At 35.8% G+C, this 21,616-nt stretch overlaps 1 protein-coding gene across 7 annotated transcripts in view; it reads right to left on the reverse strand.

Annotated features, from left to right (window-relative positions):
- The window catches only part of fra (neogenin protein frazzled), a 569,771-nt gene that overhangs the window by 121,481 nt on the left and 426,674 nt on the right, over positions 1 to 21,616 (reverse strand). For all 7 annotated transcript variants that reach the window (XM_076199368.1, XM_076199367.1, XM_076199365.1 and 4 more), the window contains 5 exons: positions 8,908 to 9,117; positions 8,087 to 8,263; positions 7,587 to 7,701; positions 7,284 to 7,442; positions 3,824 to 4,026 (listed from right to left, as the gene is read on the reverse strand). In XM_076199368.1, the coding sequence (XP_076055483.1) occupies positions 3,824 to 4,026; positions 7,284 to 7,442; positions 7,587 to 7,701; positions 8,087 to 8,263; positions 8,908 to 9,117 (864 nt within the window). The remainder of the gene's footprint in view (positions 1 to 3,823; positions 4,027 to 7,283; positions 7,443 to 7,586; positions 7,702 to 8,086; positions 8,264 to 8,907; positions 9,118 to 21,616) is intronic.

Here is a 21,616-nt window from a genome sequence, read left to right on the forward strand (position 1 = left end):
ACATGGACCAGATGGAATTGTAAATTGGATACTGAAAGAGTGTATAGACGAACTGACGGACAAATTATACATGATAATAGATTTTTCACTCAAAGAAGGAAAGGTACTGCAAGATTGGAAAGATGCAAACATTGTACCAAAATATAAAGAAGGAAACAAAAAAGATCCTACAAACTTCAAACCCTTACAAGCACAGTGGCAAAAATCTGCAAAAAAGTTATCACAAACGAATGGATCAAACACTTGGAAGAGAATAAAATAGTAAACCCCAAATAGTTTGGCTTTAGAAGTGGAAGATTGTGTAACACAAACTTAATATGCTTTTACTCAAGATTAAATGAGATAATACAAGAAAGAGATGGCTGGGCAGATTGCGCCTTCTTGGACTTGCAGAAGGCTTTTGACAAAGTACCACATAAAAAGTTAATAAGAAAAATTGAAATAATAGGAGGAATACAAGGTACTTAGAGACAAAAATTTGAAGTGGGAAGATGTGATAAGTGGCATCCCACAAGGCTCTGTATTGGCTCCTATAATGTTTGCCATATATATAAATGATATGGATGAGGAAGTGAAGTGTTACATGAACTTCTTTGCTGACAATTCCAAATTACTCAAGAGAGTAAGCACAGAAGAAGATTGCAGATCACTACAAGAAGACCTGGACAAAATATGGGAAAGGAGTCAGAGATGTGAAATGAACTTTAACATTAAGAAATGTAGCATAATGGAATTTGGAAAAAGCAAAAATAGAATATCGGGTCAATATAAAATTGGAAACAAGGAAGTCCAATAAGTTATTCAGAAAGGGACTTGGGAGTGATTATCTCAAGTGACTTGACACCTGATAAACATGTCAATAAATTATTTGGAGATACTTTTAACTTATAAAGATCAATTAAAGTGGCCTTCGACTACATGGATGAAGAAATGGTAAAGAAAATAGTGGTTGCACTAAAAAGACCTAAACTAGAGTATGCTACAACACTATGGACACCTAGCACAAAAAAACATAAGAAAATTAGAACAAATTCAAAGAGCAGCAACAAAAATGGCACCTACACTATCAAATTTGACATACAACCACTCCTTGTTTAACGACCTACTCAGTTAACGACAACGCAGAGTTACGACGAGCTTTATGACGGACCAATATTCGTTTAACATAAATCTCCTGAAGTTACGACGTCGTTTACGATAATCAAGTTGGCTGAGGCAAATTTGTATGATGTTATAAATGAACTTGTACGGTGGATATTAGCTGTGAGGTAAAGTGTTCTGAAGCTTAGGTCTACATTACCATCCTGCAAGCTGCAAAAACTACCTGGAGTACAGTATATACCGGTATTGGTAAATCTTTAGTTTCGACCATGGGCGCAATATAGCAATAGAAAATTAATTATTAATTTTGTAAATTATAATGTATCAATGTAATATGCAATTTTGTGACCGGAAATAAAAAACAAAAAAGTGCTAAAACAGATTTTGAAAGTAACGAAGTCATGTCGGACGAATGATACACCATGTTTGTTATGATAGATGCCGACGTCGAAGAAATGAAAGGATGATAGATTCGTCTAACCTAACCTGTGTTTAATAAATCATTACCTGCAAATTAAATGTCATCCAGCTCGTCCTCGTTGTCGTCGTCGTGAGAGACGTTGGCGGGCTTTTCAACCACTCTCTCAGCTTGCAGGGTATACAAAGTTCTTGCAGCTTGAAGTAATGCATGTATCTCCGCACCATAACATTCCTTCAAGAAAATATACCTGGCAAGGTAGTCGGAAGTACCGAGGCCGTCAATTAACAGACGACAAGATGGCGTCCCGATCCTATGCTACCGACTTCGTTCATTAGCATATTTGCTTGTAGCAAGGTATTTTTTACTTTCATTTCTGCCCACAAAATTGCATATTATGCCGATACATTTTAATTTACAAAATTAATAATTGATTTTCTATTGCTATATTGCGCCCATGGTCGAAACTAAAAAAAATACCCCGGTATTTAATATGGAATGTCAGCATACGCGGATTTGGTCATATACGGTAATTTCAGGAACCTAACCACGGTAAATAAACAGTAAATAAAGCTTTAATGTACTGTATAAAAGAGGGAAAATACACGAAAATAAAGATACATGTATTGCTGGACATTGTACATACAGTACATGTACGTATATGTATACACTTTCTCTTAACGACCAATTCGGTTAACAGCGGCGCGCTGGTCCCAATTGTCGTCGTTAAACAAGGAGTGGTTGTACATACAAAGATTGGAGAAATTACATCTATTAACACTGGAACAGAAAAGAGAAAGAGGTGATTTGTTGACCATTTACAGAATTATGAAAGGGATGGAAATTCTTGATAGCGATGACTTATTAAAATGGGACAGAAGAGAAACAAGAGGACATGAAAAGAAGCTAAAGAAGGACATTTACAGAAGAGATTTGAAAAAGAATAGCTTCCCACATAGAATGATTGATGTCTGGAACAAACTCAATGGAGATACAGTGAGTGCCAAAACTATACAAGATTTTAAGAATAAACTGGATGCGAGAGATACGAAAACGGGTCACTATGAGTATTGCTCTTGTCCCATAAAATACAACTATGTAAATAGAACTAGGTAAATACATTCAAACTCCTTCTCTCTTCCTATCTTATGTTCCATGTTTCTGCCCCATACAGTGTTGTCGGCACAATCACTCCTTCATACAATCTCCTCTTAGCATCCATTCCCAAATGTCTATTTCTCATTACCCTTTTTAATCCACCAGGGCATTAACTCGCTTCTCTCAATCTACATTCTACCTCCACTACTCCCTTTCCTGCCACATTTGTACCCAAGTATCTAAAACTATCCACTTCCTCCAGTCTCTCTCCCTTAACCACTTCCATAAAGTGATGCCTACGTAGGCGTCATGAGGAGCAAGTGGGTACGTGATGATGCCGACTTCGGCATCTTGATTATATTTATTGTAGTCGTACCTGTGTGACCCTCATTCTCTCTAAACTGGCTTCATCATATTTTCTATGGTTATCAAAATTCACAGGTGAAAGAGAACGAGCGATTGAGCAGTGACTTAATTTTTTATAATGTGATTATTATGATGCAACATCGCACGCCTGGCAGCTAATGCTGCCAGACGTGCGATGTGCCCCGGAGTGAAGAGGTTAACCACTTCCATACGGTGATGCCTACGTAGGTGGCATGAGGAGCAAGTGGGTACTCGATGATGCTGACGTCGGCATCTTGATTATATTTATTGTAGTCGTACCTACATAACCTCCATTCTCTCTAAACTGGCTTCATCATATTTTCTATGGTTATCAAAATACACGGGTGAAAGAGAACGAATGATTGAGCACTGACTTTATTTTTTATAATGCGATCATTATTATGCAACATCGCATGTCGGGCAGCTAATGCTGCCAGACGTGCGATGTGCCCCAGAGTGAAGAGGTTAATACTCATTTCCAGTCTGCTGCCACTTTCACCCCATGTACATCTCATCACCTTACTTTTACCCACATTTATCTTCAACTTCCTTCTTTCACACACTTTCCCAAACTCTGTCACTAACTTCCTCAATCCCTCCTCTAATCTTGCTACAAGTGCAGTGTTGTCCACAAAAAACAGCTGGCTTATCTCCCACTTCTCTCCATATTTTTTAACCATCCTGATAACAGGCTTCATTAAAAAAAACTAGTTTAAAGAAAATCATGACCAATCATTGAAAAAAAAAAACATATATAAAGTTATACTCAACCTTGCTGTCTTTTATCAATGACATTATCTGCTTCAGTTAAACTCATACCTGATTTCTGTTCAAGGTTGTGTCAGTCCATTGAAGGGCAACTGTGAAAGGTGTAAGAACAAGTGCTTTGAGTCCAACAGGAGGTGTAAGTGATGCAGTGTTATCCTCTTCTGGTTCACTTGTTCGCACCTGGTCATAAATTGGCTGCCCATCACCCATTTGATTGTATGCTCGTAAACTGATAACATACTCAGCATTTGGTTCTGCAAGAGAAATGAAAGTAATTGATCAAATGAGTTTAAAAACAAAAAATCAAACTCTACACACACTTACGTTCTTATTGTTTTATAATACTCAATCTTGATCTTCTTTTTGAAGAGACCTAGAGCTCCAAGATTTTTGGAAATCACCCTCATGATGGCCTAGAGAAACCTCAAGACAAGATTTTGTATTGAAATCTGTACTGTTTTAGTGTTGGGCTATGTGTGCCACATCTTCAATGTGGTGCATGGAGCTGGTGTCTGCTTGTGGTGGTCCTGTAAATTAGACAGCATGAGCCACAGGTGGGATTGGATTGCTGGAAAAGAGCTCTGCTATTCAGCGCTTTTTCAATAAGCTAATTGGAAACTACTAGTTCTATTTACAAATTGGAAGAGAGTTGCGTATACCGAGTGACTGAAATGACAAAATTGTTACAGTATTAGTGCTAAATGCATAAAATGGAGGGTGATAGAGGTGAAAGAAGAAAAAGTGAACAAAGAGATGTTTGGACGTAAGCAGAGTGGAATCTCCACTGGGGGTAATACTAAAAAGATCTTGCATGAATGAAACCCTGAAAGCTACCCAAAGGTTGGATAATTATGCACTTTCAGGGTTTGTAAAAGGTGGAATATTAGGTAGAGGTTTGGAATTGGATAGTGAATTTAGGTATAAAAATGTTCTAAGAAATCGGGATATTGCTGAGTTGAGGGAACTAATGGATCTGAAAGTTGAATACAGGGCAATGTACAGAAAAATAATTCAACTTAAAAGAGCTAATGATGAGATGAACGAGGCACTTAATGATCTAAAGAAGGAATTAAACATGGTCAGAAGTGAGAATGAAAGAATGAAAAATGAAGATATAAACAAAAATGAGGTTTTGAAAAAAGAAGTGAAAGAACAAATACAAGCGGTGACCAAGAAAGTCGGAGAAACGATTAAAGAGACTGATCTCCAAGAAATAAAAAATCAATGGAAAGTGGAACAAGAAAATCAAAAGATAACTTTTAAGGAAATAGTACAGCAACAAGTGGAAGAAAATGCCAAAGAAATGGTAATTAAAGTAATTAAGGAAAAAGAAAATTGGGTCAGAGACACAGTGGATAAAAAAGTGCATTGTAGTTTATGGTATTAAAGAAAAACATAATGTACATAGATATCAAAGAGAAAAAGATGAGAAAGAAATTGCAAAAGCAATTCTGAAAGAGATACAAGAGGGACAGGAAATAGACAAAGAGATTGAAGAGGTACATAGGATGAGACAGTACTCTAAAGGAAAACAATATACATACATATACCAATGGCTTTTTTTCCCCTTATAAGGGAGGTAGCCACTAAAAATCAAACTAAGGTCTCAAATGATAGCAGTACTATCAAAAACAGCAAAGCTGGCAAATAGTGATAATTACTAAAATGTATGAATAAAAAAGAAATGAGCGATGAGGAAAAAGAGAAAGAAAAGACACTTGGAAGTGAAGCAGATGAGAAGAAAAAAAAAAAAAAAAAAAAAAAAAAAAAAGAGAAGAATGGAGACTGAAAAGAATTAGTTTTTTTTTGGAGAGTGCTAGACCTGAGGCTGAGAAAATGGTTTATAAAAAAAAAAAAAGGAAATGTAATAAACAAAAAAAGGAGAAAGGAAAAAATTAGAAATAACATATTGGGGCAATATAAAATTGGTACAAAGGAAGTAAAAAAAGTTAGCTCGGAAAGGGACCTAGGAGTAATTATCAGCAAAGACATGTCACCCGACAAGTATATCAACAGAACAGTCAGAGAAACCTTGAATTTATTAAGATCAATGAAAGTGGCCTTTGATTACTTGGATGAGGAAATGGGGGGACGGAGAGGGGGACGGAGAGGGGGGGTCGCCGATTAAATGAAGCGGCCTTGCTGTGGATGTACTGTGTCCTGCGGCACTGCTTCTGACCCAGGGCGGTGGGCAGGGTGCAGGGATGACCCGTCATCCAGGAGGTGCTCAGATGAGAGGAAGGGTGGGAGGGGTGTGGAGTGTATTTAGGGATGAAATGGGTGGGAGTGTTTTTATGCCTTTCCCTTTTTGGCTACCTCCCTTGGAAGGGGGAAAAAAGCCTTGGTATATGTATGTATGTATGTATGATAAGACCAGGATTGGAGTATGCTGCAACACTATGGACACCCAGTACTAAAAAGAATAAAAAGAAATTAGGAAGAATACAATGAGCAATGACAAATATGGCACTAACACTCTCCAAATTGTCATAGAAACAAAGATTGTCCAAACTGGAACTACCAACCCTGGAACAAAGAAAAGAAAGAGGAGATCTAATGACCATTTACAGAATTATGAAAAGGATGGAAGTCTTAGACAGAGATGATTTATTAAAAAGGGATAAGAGAAAAACAAGACATGAAAAGAAACTCAAAAAGGATAATTATAGAAGAGATCTGAATAAGAGTAGCTTCCCACACAGAGTGATGGGTATTTGAAATAAATTGGATAAGGCAACAGTGTGTGCAAAAACTATACAAGAATATAAGAACAAACTCGATGCTGAAAGATACAAAGACTAGGAGCATAGCTCCCTTCCCATATAATACATCTAGGTAAATACCCTGCTGCCCATTTTTAAAACCCATCAACCCCTCACCTCCATCTGCAGGTGCAACCCCCAAGGGTTGGCACTTGGTCTCTGGATAGGGTCCAAGATATATTTAAATTTCAACTGTATTTCTTCCACCTTTTCATATATGAAGAACTGACAACTTCTCCCCTCCAACTACTTTCAGCTGATAACATGCAGTTACAAACTAATACAATACTGACAACAGTCCAAAGTTTTTTCTCAGAGATCTACAGGAGTGTCTAATGACTATTGTCAGCCACTGTGGCTGTGGCATTAAGTGAAACTCAAAACAACAATTATTATCATTGTTCTAAGTCAATTCTGTGATAATACTGTTTCTGTACTGGATGTTGACCACAGCAGAGATGGATTTGTGTGAATCTTGTGTGTTTTAGGGGTGTTTCAATCCTTTACACTTTTGTCTAGTGGTCCTTGTTCTAGGTTGGTGTTGTTTGCTACATCATGTTTTTATACTTTATGTGCATATATATTTTTGTATGAATGTATGCAATGGGGAAAGATTATGGTATATTTGTTACAGGGATGGATTTTTTTTTCTTTTCCCTAGTTCCTTTTTCCACTACATATTTTCATTTTTCACATTTCCATACTGCAATCAATTTGTAATTCAACATGGAAAAAGTATGAACACATACCCAGCCCATCAATGAGATAATGTCGTTGCTTGCTGTCCACAAGTTTGGAGTATACATCAGGAATCCCTCTGCCCCAGCCAATTGTGTAGCCTCTGACCATAACATCCTGAGATTCTGGAGGCTTCCATATCACAGTGATAGAATTTGCCAATGGTTGTGCTGCAATACAGAAAAAATATATATGTTTATCATACAAAATTTCTTAAAATGCATACATGCCTGCTACACTGTCATTTGTTACCAATAACTATTGTACCTAATCCTCAATAAATCCTTGAATTAACCATAGAATCAATTACACACCTTTGAGTGAGGATGGCTTATCAGGTACTCTGTTCTCATCCAAGTCATTTGAAAATGTGTCAGCCAAAATCCAGTCAGTAGCAGGGCCAGAGCCATTTACTGTCAAAGCTGAAACCTGTATAAACAAAAAATAACACACACACACATATATATATATATATATATATATATATATATATGCAAAGTAGACCACTTGGAAAAAGAAACTAACGAAGCAGAGCGCTTTCATATATTACATCTTCAGTGCAAAAAGTACATAGTAATAGATATGCATAAGTTATATATACATGGAAAAAGGAACAAGGATAGTTTGAATAAGGGTAGCGGACAATTACCCCCTGGAAGGCGGAAGGTCAATGCCAATATACTAATGATGGTGGGGCGACATCAGGTCACGGTTGCAAGGGTCAATGCATAAAAAAAAATTTCCCTACTGAAGCTTATAGCAAGAGATCCTGGTCAGCATGCAGTTTACAGGAAGGTATAACTTCATTACTTACTCTAACAGCATATGTTGTTCTCTTGTTAAGTCCTGTCAAAGCATACAGTCTTCGATTACCATCAGTAGTTTTGGTTCTGCCTTTACCTTTGTCCTTCTTTTTATAACGAATCTTATATCCAGTAATAACACCATTCTGATGATCAGTTGGTGGTGGTTCCCAACGGATGATAAGACTCTAAAAACATACACACAAATTAATTTACTACTGTGAGAATCATTTAACTACTACCCTTTGAATAAAATTCTAAAATACAAAATGTTATATGTTATAAAAAATTATAAAATCCATTTTTTTTATCATGTACAAATAAAAAATTTCAAGCCCTTGAAGTGAAGTTTAAAAAACACAATATTAGTTTCTCAAAAGCAAGTTCATATTTTACATTTTGTCAAATCTATTACAGTATATCACACTACAATCTCATTTCATAATAACAGGGACCAATGATGGGCACCTGTATGCACTAGTCCTGTGTAACACAAAGATACAATCATCTTTTCCCCACCCATCTTCAAAATCCATCAACACCCTCACCTCTACATGAATATGCAGCCCCACACTGGATGTAAGACATCTCTATCAACTTAGACTATATTTACCTATCCCCCACCCTCACTTTTTCATACAAGGTAAGGTGACAATAAGTTACAGAGACTCTGCTCCCCTCCTACTACCCAGTGAGAAAAACAGATTCACATTAAACCAAATATAGTCTAAATCTCCCCCTCCAGAGAGATCTGAGGAGGGCTGTGAGGTTCCAGTAATTGAAAACTGAGGCAATACTCATTGTAACTGTTAATAAAAGAAAAAATTCTTACTTTTGAACTGGCAGCTTCAACTGTAACATTCTGTGGCTGAGCAGTTGGCACATCAGAGAATGTTCGAGCAGAGACTTCATAAGTTGAGTCACCAGGTCCGTTGTCACTACGAGCAACCATCCACACACTGTACTCCGTATATTCATTCAAGTTGTGAAGATCATACTGTGTCTCAAATACTTCTAGCTCATGCTCTTCAGCAGATCCAACCTTGAAAAAAAAAGTATATTTCATTATGGTTTACTCCTTTAAAACATAAGACATTAAAACTCACCTTTGGATTAAGTGGGCAATATACAACAAACTAGCAGTGAAATTTGAGTATTCACAATACATCATTAATTTACTACTATAAAAGAAATAAAATTAGCATTAGTGAATAAATGAAGTGACTTTAAAACAGGATACTGTATATATATATGTATATGTATATATATATATATATATATATATATATATATACAGTAGAAGCCCGATTTAACGAATCTCAATTTAGCAGAAGCTCAAATTACCGAACTGCAAATAGCAATAATGAAAATGCTCAACTTAGCGGAAATGGTCCACTAGCTGGCCAGACGCGAGTCTACGGAAATATCTCAATTTAGCGGGAACGGTAAGCTAAGTTGAGCATTTTCCGTCAACTGGCCACATGCGTGTCTCAGAGTCCAATGTTACCAGATGTTACCAGATTGTGGTGGTGGAGTCAAGGAAAAATTTATAATTCAGTACTTTAGAGGTGTATATATATATATATATATATATATATATATATATATATATATATATATATATATATATATATATATATATACAGGTAGTCGTCGACTTACGACCGAGTTCGGTTCCAACAGACAAGTCGTAAGTCAATCTGGACGCAAGTCAGTCTATATATATATATATACAGTATATATTACCCTTTATATATATATATATATATATATATATATATATATATATATATACAGGTTGACATTCAAAAATCCGGCAACCATAAATCTGGGACAGATTTCGGGAGCTCATTTTGATTTTCATATTTCCCGCGTTGGTGCGCCACTGTTTTCTGGAGCTGCCGCTTATGCCAGAATCAGCTGTTGGTTCATGCTTCCATCTGCTAACAAGTAATCCTGCTCATTTTTCTCATTATTCTCATTATAACATTTATTTGTTGTTGTATAGCCCCAATATGGAATCAACAAAGAAGAAATGTGGCATAAAACGCAAACATCATGCGTTATCGATCGCAGAGAAAGTGGAAATATCAAAAAACTTGGTAACAATGTGTCTGTGTGAACCATTTGTGAAACATACGACATGTGTAAAAAGCCTATCTGCTATTTAGCTTCTTTCCTAAGAAGTACAGTACGGAGTATTTTATTTAGTTTAATTAAAATTCTTCGGTGGATCAGTTTTATATGTTTTATTAAAATTGAATTAAAATTCTGTATAACTATCTTTACTGTATTTTATTTAGTACGTGAATAATAAAATTTCATTTGCTTTTCATTTAGTGTTTATTTTTCCCATTAAAGGACTGTACAGGTGATAATTTTCTTTAAATATATATGGGGTACACCATACAAAATTATAAACTTCAAAAATCCGGCAGTCCTCAGGTCCCGAGGTTGCCGGATTTTTGAATGTCAACCTGTATTGTATATTTAGCATACTGAAATAATCTTAGCATCTTTGAACTATGTTGTATAGTATTTTTAACCTTTTTATAATTTCATCTGATTTTCTTTGGGAAACGTAGCCTAGGCCTAAGTATATTGAATAAAATCCTATCATCTTTGACCTATGATATTTAATACTGTATTTGTTAACCTTTGTATTATTTTACCATCAGACTTTCTTTAGGAAACGTATGCATACTGAATAAAATCTTATTATCTTTGAGCTACGTTGTTTAGTATTCATTAACTTTTTATCATTTTCGTTAGGAAACGTAGCCTAGGCCTACGCATACTGAATAAAGTCCTGTCATCTTTGACCTACAAATCCTTTTTTGTTGGTTACATTAAAATCATTGTAAAGCAAAATTAGGAAAAAAAATATTTCGAAACACATTCTTTTCGTTTATGTACTGTACCGAAAATATTGTTATTGACAACAGACTAGGCATAAACAAAGTTTACTGTTACATTTTATTAATCGCAAAACATAAAAATACAAAATGCTGTACCGAACATTTTGTCATCGACAACAGACTAGGCATAAAAAATAGTTACATTTTATTAATTGCAAAACATAAAAATACAAAATGTAAGGCAAAATTAGGATTTTTTTTATTTCAACAAAATACATTCTTTTCATTTAAGTACTGTACCGAACATATTGTTATCGACAACAAAATAACCTAGGCAAGTTTGTTATATTTTATTAATTTCAAAACATACAAAAATACAAAATGCAATGCAAAATTAGGAAACATTTTACTTCAAACAAACAAAATAAAAGAATATTTAGCTGGCTGGGATTCTGACGCTGCCGGCAGCCTGCCAAAACTATTGTACTCGCGTCTCGCAGCGTGCGGAGTAATGTACTGCACTGCCAGGCATAACATTGCAATTCTATTACTCTATTAAATGTTAGATATTATTGCACCATCTCGTGGTCGTAAAGTCGATCAGTCGTAAGTCACATAGGTCGTAAGTCGACGACTACCTGTATATATACATACTATAATATATATACAATAATATATAATTCAGTATATGTATAAAGTATAATTGTAGCAGAAATATATTCAAGTAGAAATTGACAGTATAATAGGAAAACAAAATAATGAAACAGTAAGTTGATGGAAAAATTCAAAATCAGTACGCGAGAGTAATCACCATGAAAACACTTCTATAACAACAAACTACGTTTTCTGCAACAACACAACAATAACGCTCACTATCCAAAAACCAACTGCCCAGTCCTATTAATCGCTAGAATTATGTACGTGTACATCGAACCAAACACGAAGCTATGACTAATATTCCACGAAATTCACAGACAGCTCATATCATTGTTACACGACACACACACACACACACACCCTTTCATCGAATGGACGGCGAGAACTAGAGTTCCGAAGAAAAAGGAAAATCTTTGTGGATCTCAACATCCAGGAAGTGCCTTATTGTATTTATAGGGAAGGGGAGAGCTTGTGGTATAGTGGGGGGGTGATAGGGAAGGAGAAAGGGATTATTGAGGGAAATGGAAGGAAATGAGGAAGAGGGGGACATGGTCCAGGAGGCCAGGCGTCTTGTAAACAAAAGGCGGACTGATGACGTTCACTTTGGTGATGACGGGATCAACAAAAATGTAAAGATTAGAAGTATAGATAAGAGCAGCACAGTGGAAGGTGATGATAATAGTTTCCAGGGATTTAAAGAAGGAGGGGGGGGACACCAACCTTCCCCGATTGGCAAGACTAGAGGAGAAATTTGATAAGATGACCGAGCATTGGGAAAACAGGTTCGGTAACGTAACCAAGATTGCACAAAGAGTTGAAAGATTGGAAGAACTAGAGAAGGCGAACAAAAACTTAACTTTAGAAATAGAAGAATTAAAAAGACAGTTAAAAGAAGTTAAAAAAGAGAATGAGGAATTAAAGAGGAATAATAAAGACAATAAAGAGGCCATAGTAAAGGAAGCACAGGGCTGGAAAAAAATCCAAGAAAACAGTAGAGTTGCATTTACTGACATAATTAAACAACAAATGAAAGAACAAACTGAAGACTCAGTTATTAAAGTGATGAGACAGAAGGAGAATATAGTAAGAGACTAAGCAGACAAAAAGAAATGTATAATTATATTAGGAATGGAAGAGAAATTTAACCAAAATAGAACCACAAGAATTAAAGAGGAAAAAGAAAAAGTAAACAGTTTACTAGAATTAGTTCAGGAAGATGAACCTGAAATCATGAAACAAATTGAAGAGATGTTTAGGCTCAAAAAATTTAGTACAGATAAGACCAGATCAATTAAGATTAAATTCAGGTCACAAACAACAGCAGAGAATATCTTAGCAAAAACAGGGAAACTAGCAGCAATTGAACAATATAAAAAGGTATGGATAAAGAGAGAAATGAATAAAGAGGAAAGAGAGGAAGAGAAAATGAAAAGGCAAGAAGCTAAAGAAAAAAACGAGAACAGAACGGAGTCAGAAAAAGAAGAATTCTACTGGAGAGTAGTGAATATGAAAGTGAGGAAATGGACAATAACAGAAACAAAAAAGCAACAGAAAATACAATGGAAATACCAGAAAGTTAAGAGTGTCCTACACATATATAGATGGATTACTAACAGGACTGAATGAACTCAACGAGTATCTGAAGGAAAAAGAACCGGACATAATGGGAATTGTAGAGACAAAATTAAAAGGTCCACTACCACCCAACAGCATAGGACACAATGCATATAATTATTGGATTAGAAACAGAGAGATAAAACAAGGGGGTGGAGTTATGTTCCTGGCTAAGAAGGATATAAACGTGAAGAGTGTCACATATGGAAAGAATAGAGTATAGATGATTATGATAGAAGTAGAAGACAGAGATAAGAAGAGCAGAAAGTTTGTAATAAAATACGTGCCCCCAAAAACAGCCTTGTTGGAAGAGAGTGAACATAAAAGTATGTTAGAAGACACATGAATAACATTAAACAAGATAATGGAAGATGGAGGAAGAATAGTTATGATGGGCGACTTTAATTGCAAAGAAATCTGCTGGGAAGAGATGACCGTAAAGGGTGGAGAAGACTCATGGGGAAATGTTCTACTTGAGATGATTATTGACCACACAATGACACAATGGATTCAAGAGAACACTAGGTATAGAAATGAAGAAGAACCATCGAGACTAGACCTAATAATCACATCAGAACCTGAAATAGTGGAAAAGATAGAATACCAGGCACCAATAAGTAAAAGTGACTACATATTGATAGAACTAGAAATAAATGAGAAAAAATACATGAAAAGAAATGAACAATATAGAAAAGGAAGATTAATGTATGAAAAAACAAATTTTGATAAGAGAATTCTTTCAAAATGAAAACTGGGAAAGAATACACAAAGAAGATACAACAATAGAAGAGAAATGGAATATTTTGACAAAAATTTATAAAAAAGAAGTGGAAAAGTATGTCCCAAGACAAAAGCAAGAAAAAGAATATGTAAATTGCTGGTACACCAAAAGTTGTAGGGTGTTAAAAGACAAAAGAGACAAAGCTTGGACCAAATGGAAGAAACACAAAAGACCTGAAAAATGGAAAATATATGCTTGTTATAGAAATGAATATGTACAAGCGTGCAGAGAGGAAAAGAGAAAATATGAAAAAGATGTCATAGAAAAATGTAAAGATCAACCAAAACCATTCTACAGATTTGTAAACAACAAACTGAAAAACAAACAAGATTTGGAGAAATTAAGACAAGGAGTTGAATACACAGAGGAAATAGAAATGGCAGAAATTATGAACAAGCATTTTAAATCAGTGTTTACAAAGGAGAACATACAACCGGAAGAGATTGAATGGAAAGAGTAAGTCCCCCCTATGAAAGAAATAGAAGTAACAAAGAATGAAATAATGAAACACTTGAGTAATCTTGATGTCAGAAAATCGCATGGACCAGATGAAATAGCAAACTGGATTTTGAAAAAATGCAGGAATGAACTGGCAGACAAAATACATAGCATAATAAATAGTTCCTTGAAAGAAGGAAAAGTTCCAAAAGATTGGAAAAAAGCAAATATAGTACCTATATATAAAGGGGGAAATAAAGATGACCCTACCAACTATAGACCAGTCTCTCTAACAAGTACAATAGCAAAAATTTTTGAAAGAATTATCAAAAGTAAATGGGTAAAATATTTAGAAAAAAACAGTGTGCTAAATCCAAGGCAATTTGGATTCAGACAAGGACGATCATGCGTCACCAATTTAATATGTTTCTATTCAAGGCTAATATATATAATACAAGAAAGAGATGGATGGGCTGATTGTGCATTTCTAGACCTAAAAAATGCTTTTGACAAAGTACCACATAAGAAGTTGCTTAAGGGGACCCCCCGCCCAAAAAATTTTTTTCTGAAGGATCTTGCTGATTTTTTCTGTGTGATATCTAGGTCTGGGGAAACCTTCACAGGATGAGTTTTATTCCGATCTAACGAGTAGTTTTTTTTATTTTTTAATAAAAAACGTAAAAAATACCATATTTTTGGGCTTCTTTCAAATCCTATCTCCTCTTACAATTTTTATTCGATGTCTTTCATTTTACAGCAAAAGAATCTTCTACATATATATATATATATATATAAAAAAAAAAATAGAAATATTTTTTTAATATCTTTGTTTAACACCGAGGGAAAAAAATATTAAAAAATTATTGAAAAAAAGCAAAATTTTGACTTTGACACGTTATTAAAAAAAATTATTTAACATATGCAAAAAAACTATTTTATTTTTTGTCAGTTATCTAGCTATTAATAGAGACCTCATATGCAAAAATCGGTTGAAAATTGGGGGAGGAGATAGACTTTGAGTATCAAAAACTTACATTTTTCAGAAATGAGTGTTAGCTTTTTTTTTCCTTAGTTTGACTAAATTTTACATTGGACCTCCTAAGACCCATTGAAAACAGGTTCCATTGTATTTTCATGATGATTTTGCATCTTTCAAGTAACTCAGGCACTTTGTAGCCTCCTACAGTGTAGGATATTATTCACTCAAAGTGAGGGTCTCATAAGCCGCCACCTCACTCTTTGTCGCAAAGTTTGAGTTCTTGGTCTAGAATGACCCAGCATGGTAGTCTGATTGCTGGGATTCAGCTCTCTTTCTTTTCTTGGGTTTCCTTTCTGGTGTTGGAACAGGCTCTTGCTGCATCAGGGACATCACTGTGAGGTTTGAGACTCTAAAACCAAGGTGTTGCAACAAGGAGGCATCCTTGTAGCCACTTGTTAGCAAACAGTTGTTTGCGTATAGACAACTTGTCTGATATAGGTGTAGAGGACAGAGGATCAGGTGCTGAGGATGTGGATGTAGATGGAAGGGAGAGAGCTGCTGGAGGGAGTACTAGTGGTGGTGGTGGCGGAGGTGGTGATAAAGTTGATGCTGGGGTTCTTTCTTTCTCCCCTTGAGTTGCTAATGTAGACGTTCTTATCTTCTGCAAGTGTGCCTTTTGTTTGGATAGCTTAGGCATGGCTAATATCTTCAAATATTTCTTCACTGAAAAATAGATGCGAATTTCACACGGCAAATTTGTGAATGCGGCAAGCTAACGTGTACATGTCCTTTACTTTGTAAGGCTCAGGCCACTGCCAGTCGTGCAGGCTGAACTTCCTCACACCACATACTCACGTGCATGCCGGACGTAAGAGAAAACTTTATGAGTGTATCAAACGCAAAAAAAATAGGGTAAAATATGGTCAAAACGTATGTAAACAATGGTGGTGCGCAGCATGTGGCTGCCAGGGGGAGGGAGGGTAGGCCCTTTAAACCCTTTAAAAATGGCAGTACGATAAAAACACTTTACCAGCATCTAGAGCAAGATCCCTACTATGTATTTATGCAATAAAAAAAAAAAAAATCGAATTTTTCTTAAGAAATTAGAAACTGAAGGAGGAATACAGGGCAAACTGCTTAAATGGATGGAAGACTTTTTGCAAGAAAGAAAAAGGATAGTAGTGATAAGAGACAAACACTCAAAATGGGATAAAGTAATAAGTGGTGTTCCACAAGGAACAGTTCTGGCCCCAATAATGTTTGCTATATATATTAATGATATGGATGAAGAAATTGAAAGTTATATGAGCTTCTTTGCAGATGATGGAAAACTATTAAAAAAAGTTAACACGGAAGAAGATTGTGAGTCACTACAGAGTGATCTAAATAAAGTATGGGAATGGAGTAAGAGGTGGGAGATGGAGTTCAACACTAAAAAGTGTAGTATAATGGAATTTGGAAAAAGCAAAAACAGAATAACAGGATCATATAAACTGGGAGAAGGAATAAAAAAAGTAGAAAATGAGAAGGACCTGGGAGTCATTGTTATGAATAATATGTCACATTGCTGTTCGTTTGCAATTCACGATTGTGCTGCCTATAATTCACTTACAATAATATATATACTGTATGTGTGTGTGTGTGTACACTAGGGAATTTTTAGGTACGTATAATTTTTATAATCCGCTCTGGCAACACTGTTACACCAACGCTCACTCGCTCAATTTAACGGAAAATTCAATTTAGCGGACTAGACCTTGGCTGAATTAGTTCGCTAAATCGGGCTTCTACTGTATATATATATATATATATATATGGGATACAGAGATGACCCATCATCCACAAGGAGCTAAGAGGGGAGGGGGGAAAGGAGGGGGAAGGGGTGGTGGATAGGAGTGGTGCGAGTAGGTATGTGCCTTTGACTTGGCTACCTCCCTTATAATGGGAAAAACCTCTTTGAATATAGATAGATGTTCTTTAAAATTTATCTTAAGTCATATTTTAACCCCTTCCATATGGTGACACCCACACTGGGTACGTGAGGCTGCCATATCGGCGTCTTGATTATATTTATTGTAGTTGTACCTGCGTGACCCCCATACTCTGTAAACCAGCTTCATCATATTTTCTATGGTTATCAAAATTCACGGGTGAAAGAGAGAACGATCAATACAGCGGTGACTTTATTTTTTTATAATGCGAGTATTATGACGCAACATTGTACGTCTGGCAGCTAATGCTGCCCGCAAGATTTTGGCCCGGAGTGAAGTGGTTAAAATTTCCAGAAACATTAACACATACTATCATACATATAAATGCATATATTAACCACTTACCCGGCAACTTTTTTTTGAGGAAACATTTTAAGACAAAAAATTTTATTGCTTCTTTTTAGAGTATTTTTCATGCTGATTATGGAAATAAATTTAATTCTTATCTACTACCATTTCCCGTGGTGGGAGGAAATACTTCCACCAAGTCTTCCCACTTGAGTCATATGAGGCAACAAAAATGGGACAGGGAATAGACTAGGCATCCTTCCCCCTGTAACCCAAAAGGGACATTCCTAAAAAAAGTAAAGGCATAAGAGGGTCTAGGAGTTTTCCAACCAGTACCTTAAGGTTTGGGTCTTTTAATGTGTGTGGATGTGGTAAAGATGAGAGTAAAAGGGAAGAGATAGGCAGTATGCTTATGAGTAGAGAGATGGATGTGTTGGCATTGAGTGAAACTAAATTGAGAGGGAGGGGCAAGTGTGAGCTTGGAAGTGTAGTTGGGAGGTTCTCAGGAATGATGAGAGGATAAGGGAGAGAATGGGTGGCTATACTAGTAAGTATTTACCTAGTTGTATTTTACGGGACGAAAGCTATGCTCAGTGACCCACTTTTGTATTTCTTCACATCCAGTTTGTTCTTAAAATCTTGTATAGTTTTGGCACTCACTGTTTCCCTGTTTAGTTTGTTTCAGACATCAATCACTCTGTATCAGAAGCTTTTCTTTTTCAAATCTCTTCTGTAACTGTCCTTCTTTAGCTTCTCATGTCCTCTTGTTTCTCTTCTGTCCCATTTTATTAAGTCATCCCTATCAAGAACTTCTATCCCTTTCATAATTCTGTAGTCAGCAAATCACCTCTTTCTCTTCTTTGTTCCTGTTTTTGTTCATATGTCAAATCTGAGAGTGTAGGTGCCATTTTTGTCACTGCCCGTTGAATTCTTTCTATTTTTTTTTTTTTTTTTTTTTAATACTAGGTGCCCATATTGTCACAGCATGGTCCACTTTAGGTCTTATCAGTGTAATTAATATTTTCTTTATCATTTCTTTATCCATGTAGTCGAAAGCCAATTCAAAGTCTCTCCAATTGGTTTGTTAACCCCTTCCATACGGTGCCGCACACGTAGGCGTCATGGGGAGCGAGTGTATTCGCGAGGCTGCCATATCGGCGTCTTGATTATATTTATTGTAGTCGCCCCTCCATAATGACATTCTTTCTAATTCTTTTGTAATCGCATTTTCTATGGTTATCAAAATTCAAGGGTGAAGAGAGAACGATCGATATAAGCGGTGACTATATTTTATGATGCGAGTATTATTACGACACGTCGTACGGCTGGCATTGGCTGCTGCCACCGAGATCTAAGTCCATGACGCCTACGTGTGCGGCACCGTATGGAAGGGGTTAACATGTTTATCAGGTGTCAAGTCACTCGAGATAATTACTCCAAGGTTCCTTTCAGAGTTGATTTTTTTTACTTCCTTGGTGCCAATTTTACATTGACCCAGTATTCTATTTTTACTTTTTCCAAATTCCATTATACTGCCTTTCTTAATGTTAAAGTTCACTTCACATTTCTAACTCCATTTCCATATTTTGTCTAGGCCTTCTTGTAGCGATCTGCAGTCTTCTTCTGTGCTTACTCTCTTAAGTAGTTTGGCATCATCAGCAAAGAAGTTCATGTAACATTTCACTCCATCCATATCATTTATATATATGGCAAACATTTAAGGATGCCACTTATCATATCTTCCCAGCTCAAGTTCTTGTCTCTAAGTACCACTCTCATTTTTCTCCCACTCAAGAAATCTTTCATCCATTCCTGTAACTTACCTTGTATTCCTATCATTTCAATTTTTTTTATTAGCTTTTTATGTGGTACTTTGTCAAAAGCCTTCTGCAAGTCCAAGGTGCAATCTACCCAGCCATCTCTTTCTTGTATCATTTCTATTAATCTTTTGTGGTACATGATCTTCCACTTCTAAAACCAAATCGTGTAGGGTTTAATATTTTCTTTGTTTCCTCCTTGATATACTGGTATGATGTTTGCATTTTTCCAATCTTGCAGTATTTTTCCTTCTTTGAATGAGAAATCTATCATCTGGTATAATTTCTTCGTTAATTCATCTATGCACTCTTTCAATATCCAATTTACAATTCCATCAGGTCCATGTGATTTCCTAACATCTAGTTTTTTTATCTGTTCTCTTATTTTTTTCTGTGTTACCTTTATTTCTTTCATTTTGGGGGATCTTTCTTGTTGTCCATGTTCACAAATTTGTGAGCTCTCAATTATAAGAACAGACCTGAAATGTCTGATCATAACTTCTGCCATTTCTATGTCATCTATATATTCTTTATCTCCTTCACACAATTTCACTATTTCATGTTTGTCTTTTAGTTTATCATTTACATATCTGTAAAAGAGTTTAGGTTGATCCTTGCATTTCTCTATTATATCTTTTTCATAGTTTCTTTTTTCTTTCCTTCGTATATTCACATTCATTCCTAAGTTTTATATATGTTTACCATTTGGATGTTTGTCTTTTTTCCATCTTTTCCAGGCTTAGTCTCTTTTATCTTTAGCCTCACTGCACCTTTTGTTATACCAACACTTTATATAAATCTCTTTTTGCTTCTTCTTTGGTATATATTCATCATTTCCTTCCTTATTCTTTTCTTTATATATGTTCCATTTCTTACTTACCTTGTTTCATTTTTTGACAATTTATCCCAGTTAGAGTTTTGAATTTTTTTTTCAAGTTTTACAAAGTCTGTTTTGTTGTACATTAATCTTCTTTCTCTATGTTTTAATTTCTTCTCACGTCACTTTGTTCTTTTAGTTCAACTCTATTACTATGTGGTCATTATTCCCAAATGGTGTCTTATACTCCGTTTTGTTCATGATATCAGGTTCAGAAGTGAATACTAACTCTAGTTTCGACGGTTCTTCATTGTTTCTATATCTAGTATTTTCCTTAACCCAATCTGTTAAGGTATATTTCATAGTGAAATCCAGTAGCATGTTGCTCCAGAGTTCTTTTCCCCCTTTTACTGTCATTTCTTCCCAGATTATTTCCTTTGCATTAAAGTCGCCCATAATTACTATGTTACCACCCTCTTTCAGTAACCCAATTAGTGCATTCTTTGTGTCTTCCAGTAATTTGGAATTATCACTATCAGACCAGGCCTGTGTTTTGGGGGGTCACTTATACTACTACAAATTTTCTACTTTTCATATTATTTACAACTTTAATCATAATTCATTCCACATTATATTTGCCTTCATTTATCTTTGTCACATTTAAACCCTTTTTGGTCAATATCACGATCATAAAGGCATAAGAGGGTCTAGGAGTTTTCCAACCAGTACCCTAAGGTTTGAGTTTTTCAATGTGTGGATGTAGTACAGATGAGAGTAAAAGGGAAGAGATAGGCAGTATGTTTGTGAGAAGAGAGATGGATGTGTTGGCTTTGAGTGAATCTATGTTGAGAGGGAGGAGCGAGTGTGAGTTTGGGAGAGTAGTTGGGAGGTTTCAGGAGTGAAAAGAGGGCAAGGGAGAGAAGGGATGGTTATACTAGTAAGTGAAGAGATGGGTAAACGTGTAGGTGAGCGGAAGGAGGTTCCTTCAAGGTTCATGTCGATGAAGGTGAAACTGAGAAAGGAGATGTGGGTTTTTGTAAGTGCACATGGGCCTGGTAGTAAGAAGTGTGTAGAAGGGAGGTTTTTTGGATAGATTTAAATGAGTGCATAGAGGGATTCAGGAGAAAGGTCAATGTAGTAGTATTGGGAGACCTTAATGTTAGGATAGGAAATGAACCAATAAATGGAGTGGTTGGGAAATGTGGAATTCCAGGAAAGAATCATAGTGGAGAGTTGATGGTGGAGATGTGTCTACAAAGAGAGCTGATGATAGCAAATACAGTGTTTAGGAAGAAAGTCAA

This window comes from Oratosquilla oratoria, chromosome 16 (assembly GCF_046742065.1).
Source record: "Oratosquilla oratoria isolate Oo_2021 chromosome 16, ASM4674206v1, whole genome shotgun sequence".
Taxonomy (NCBI): Eukaryota; Metazoa; Arthropoda; class Malacostraca; order Stomatopoda; family Squillidae; genus Oratosquilla; species Oratosquilla oratoria.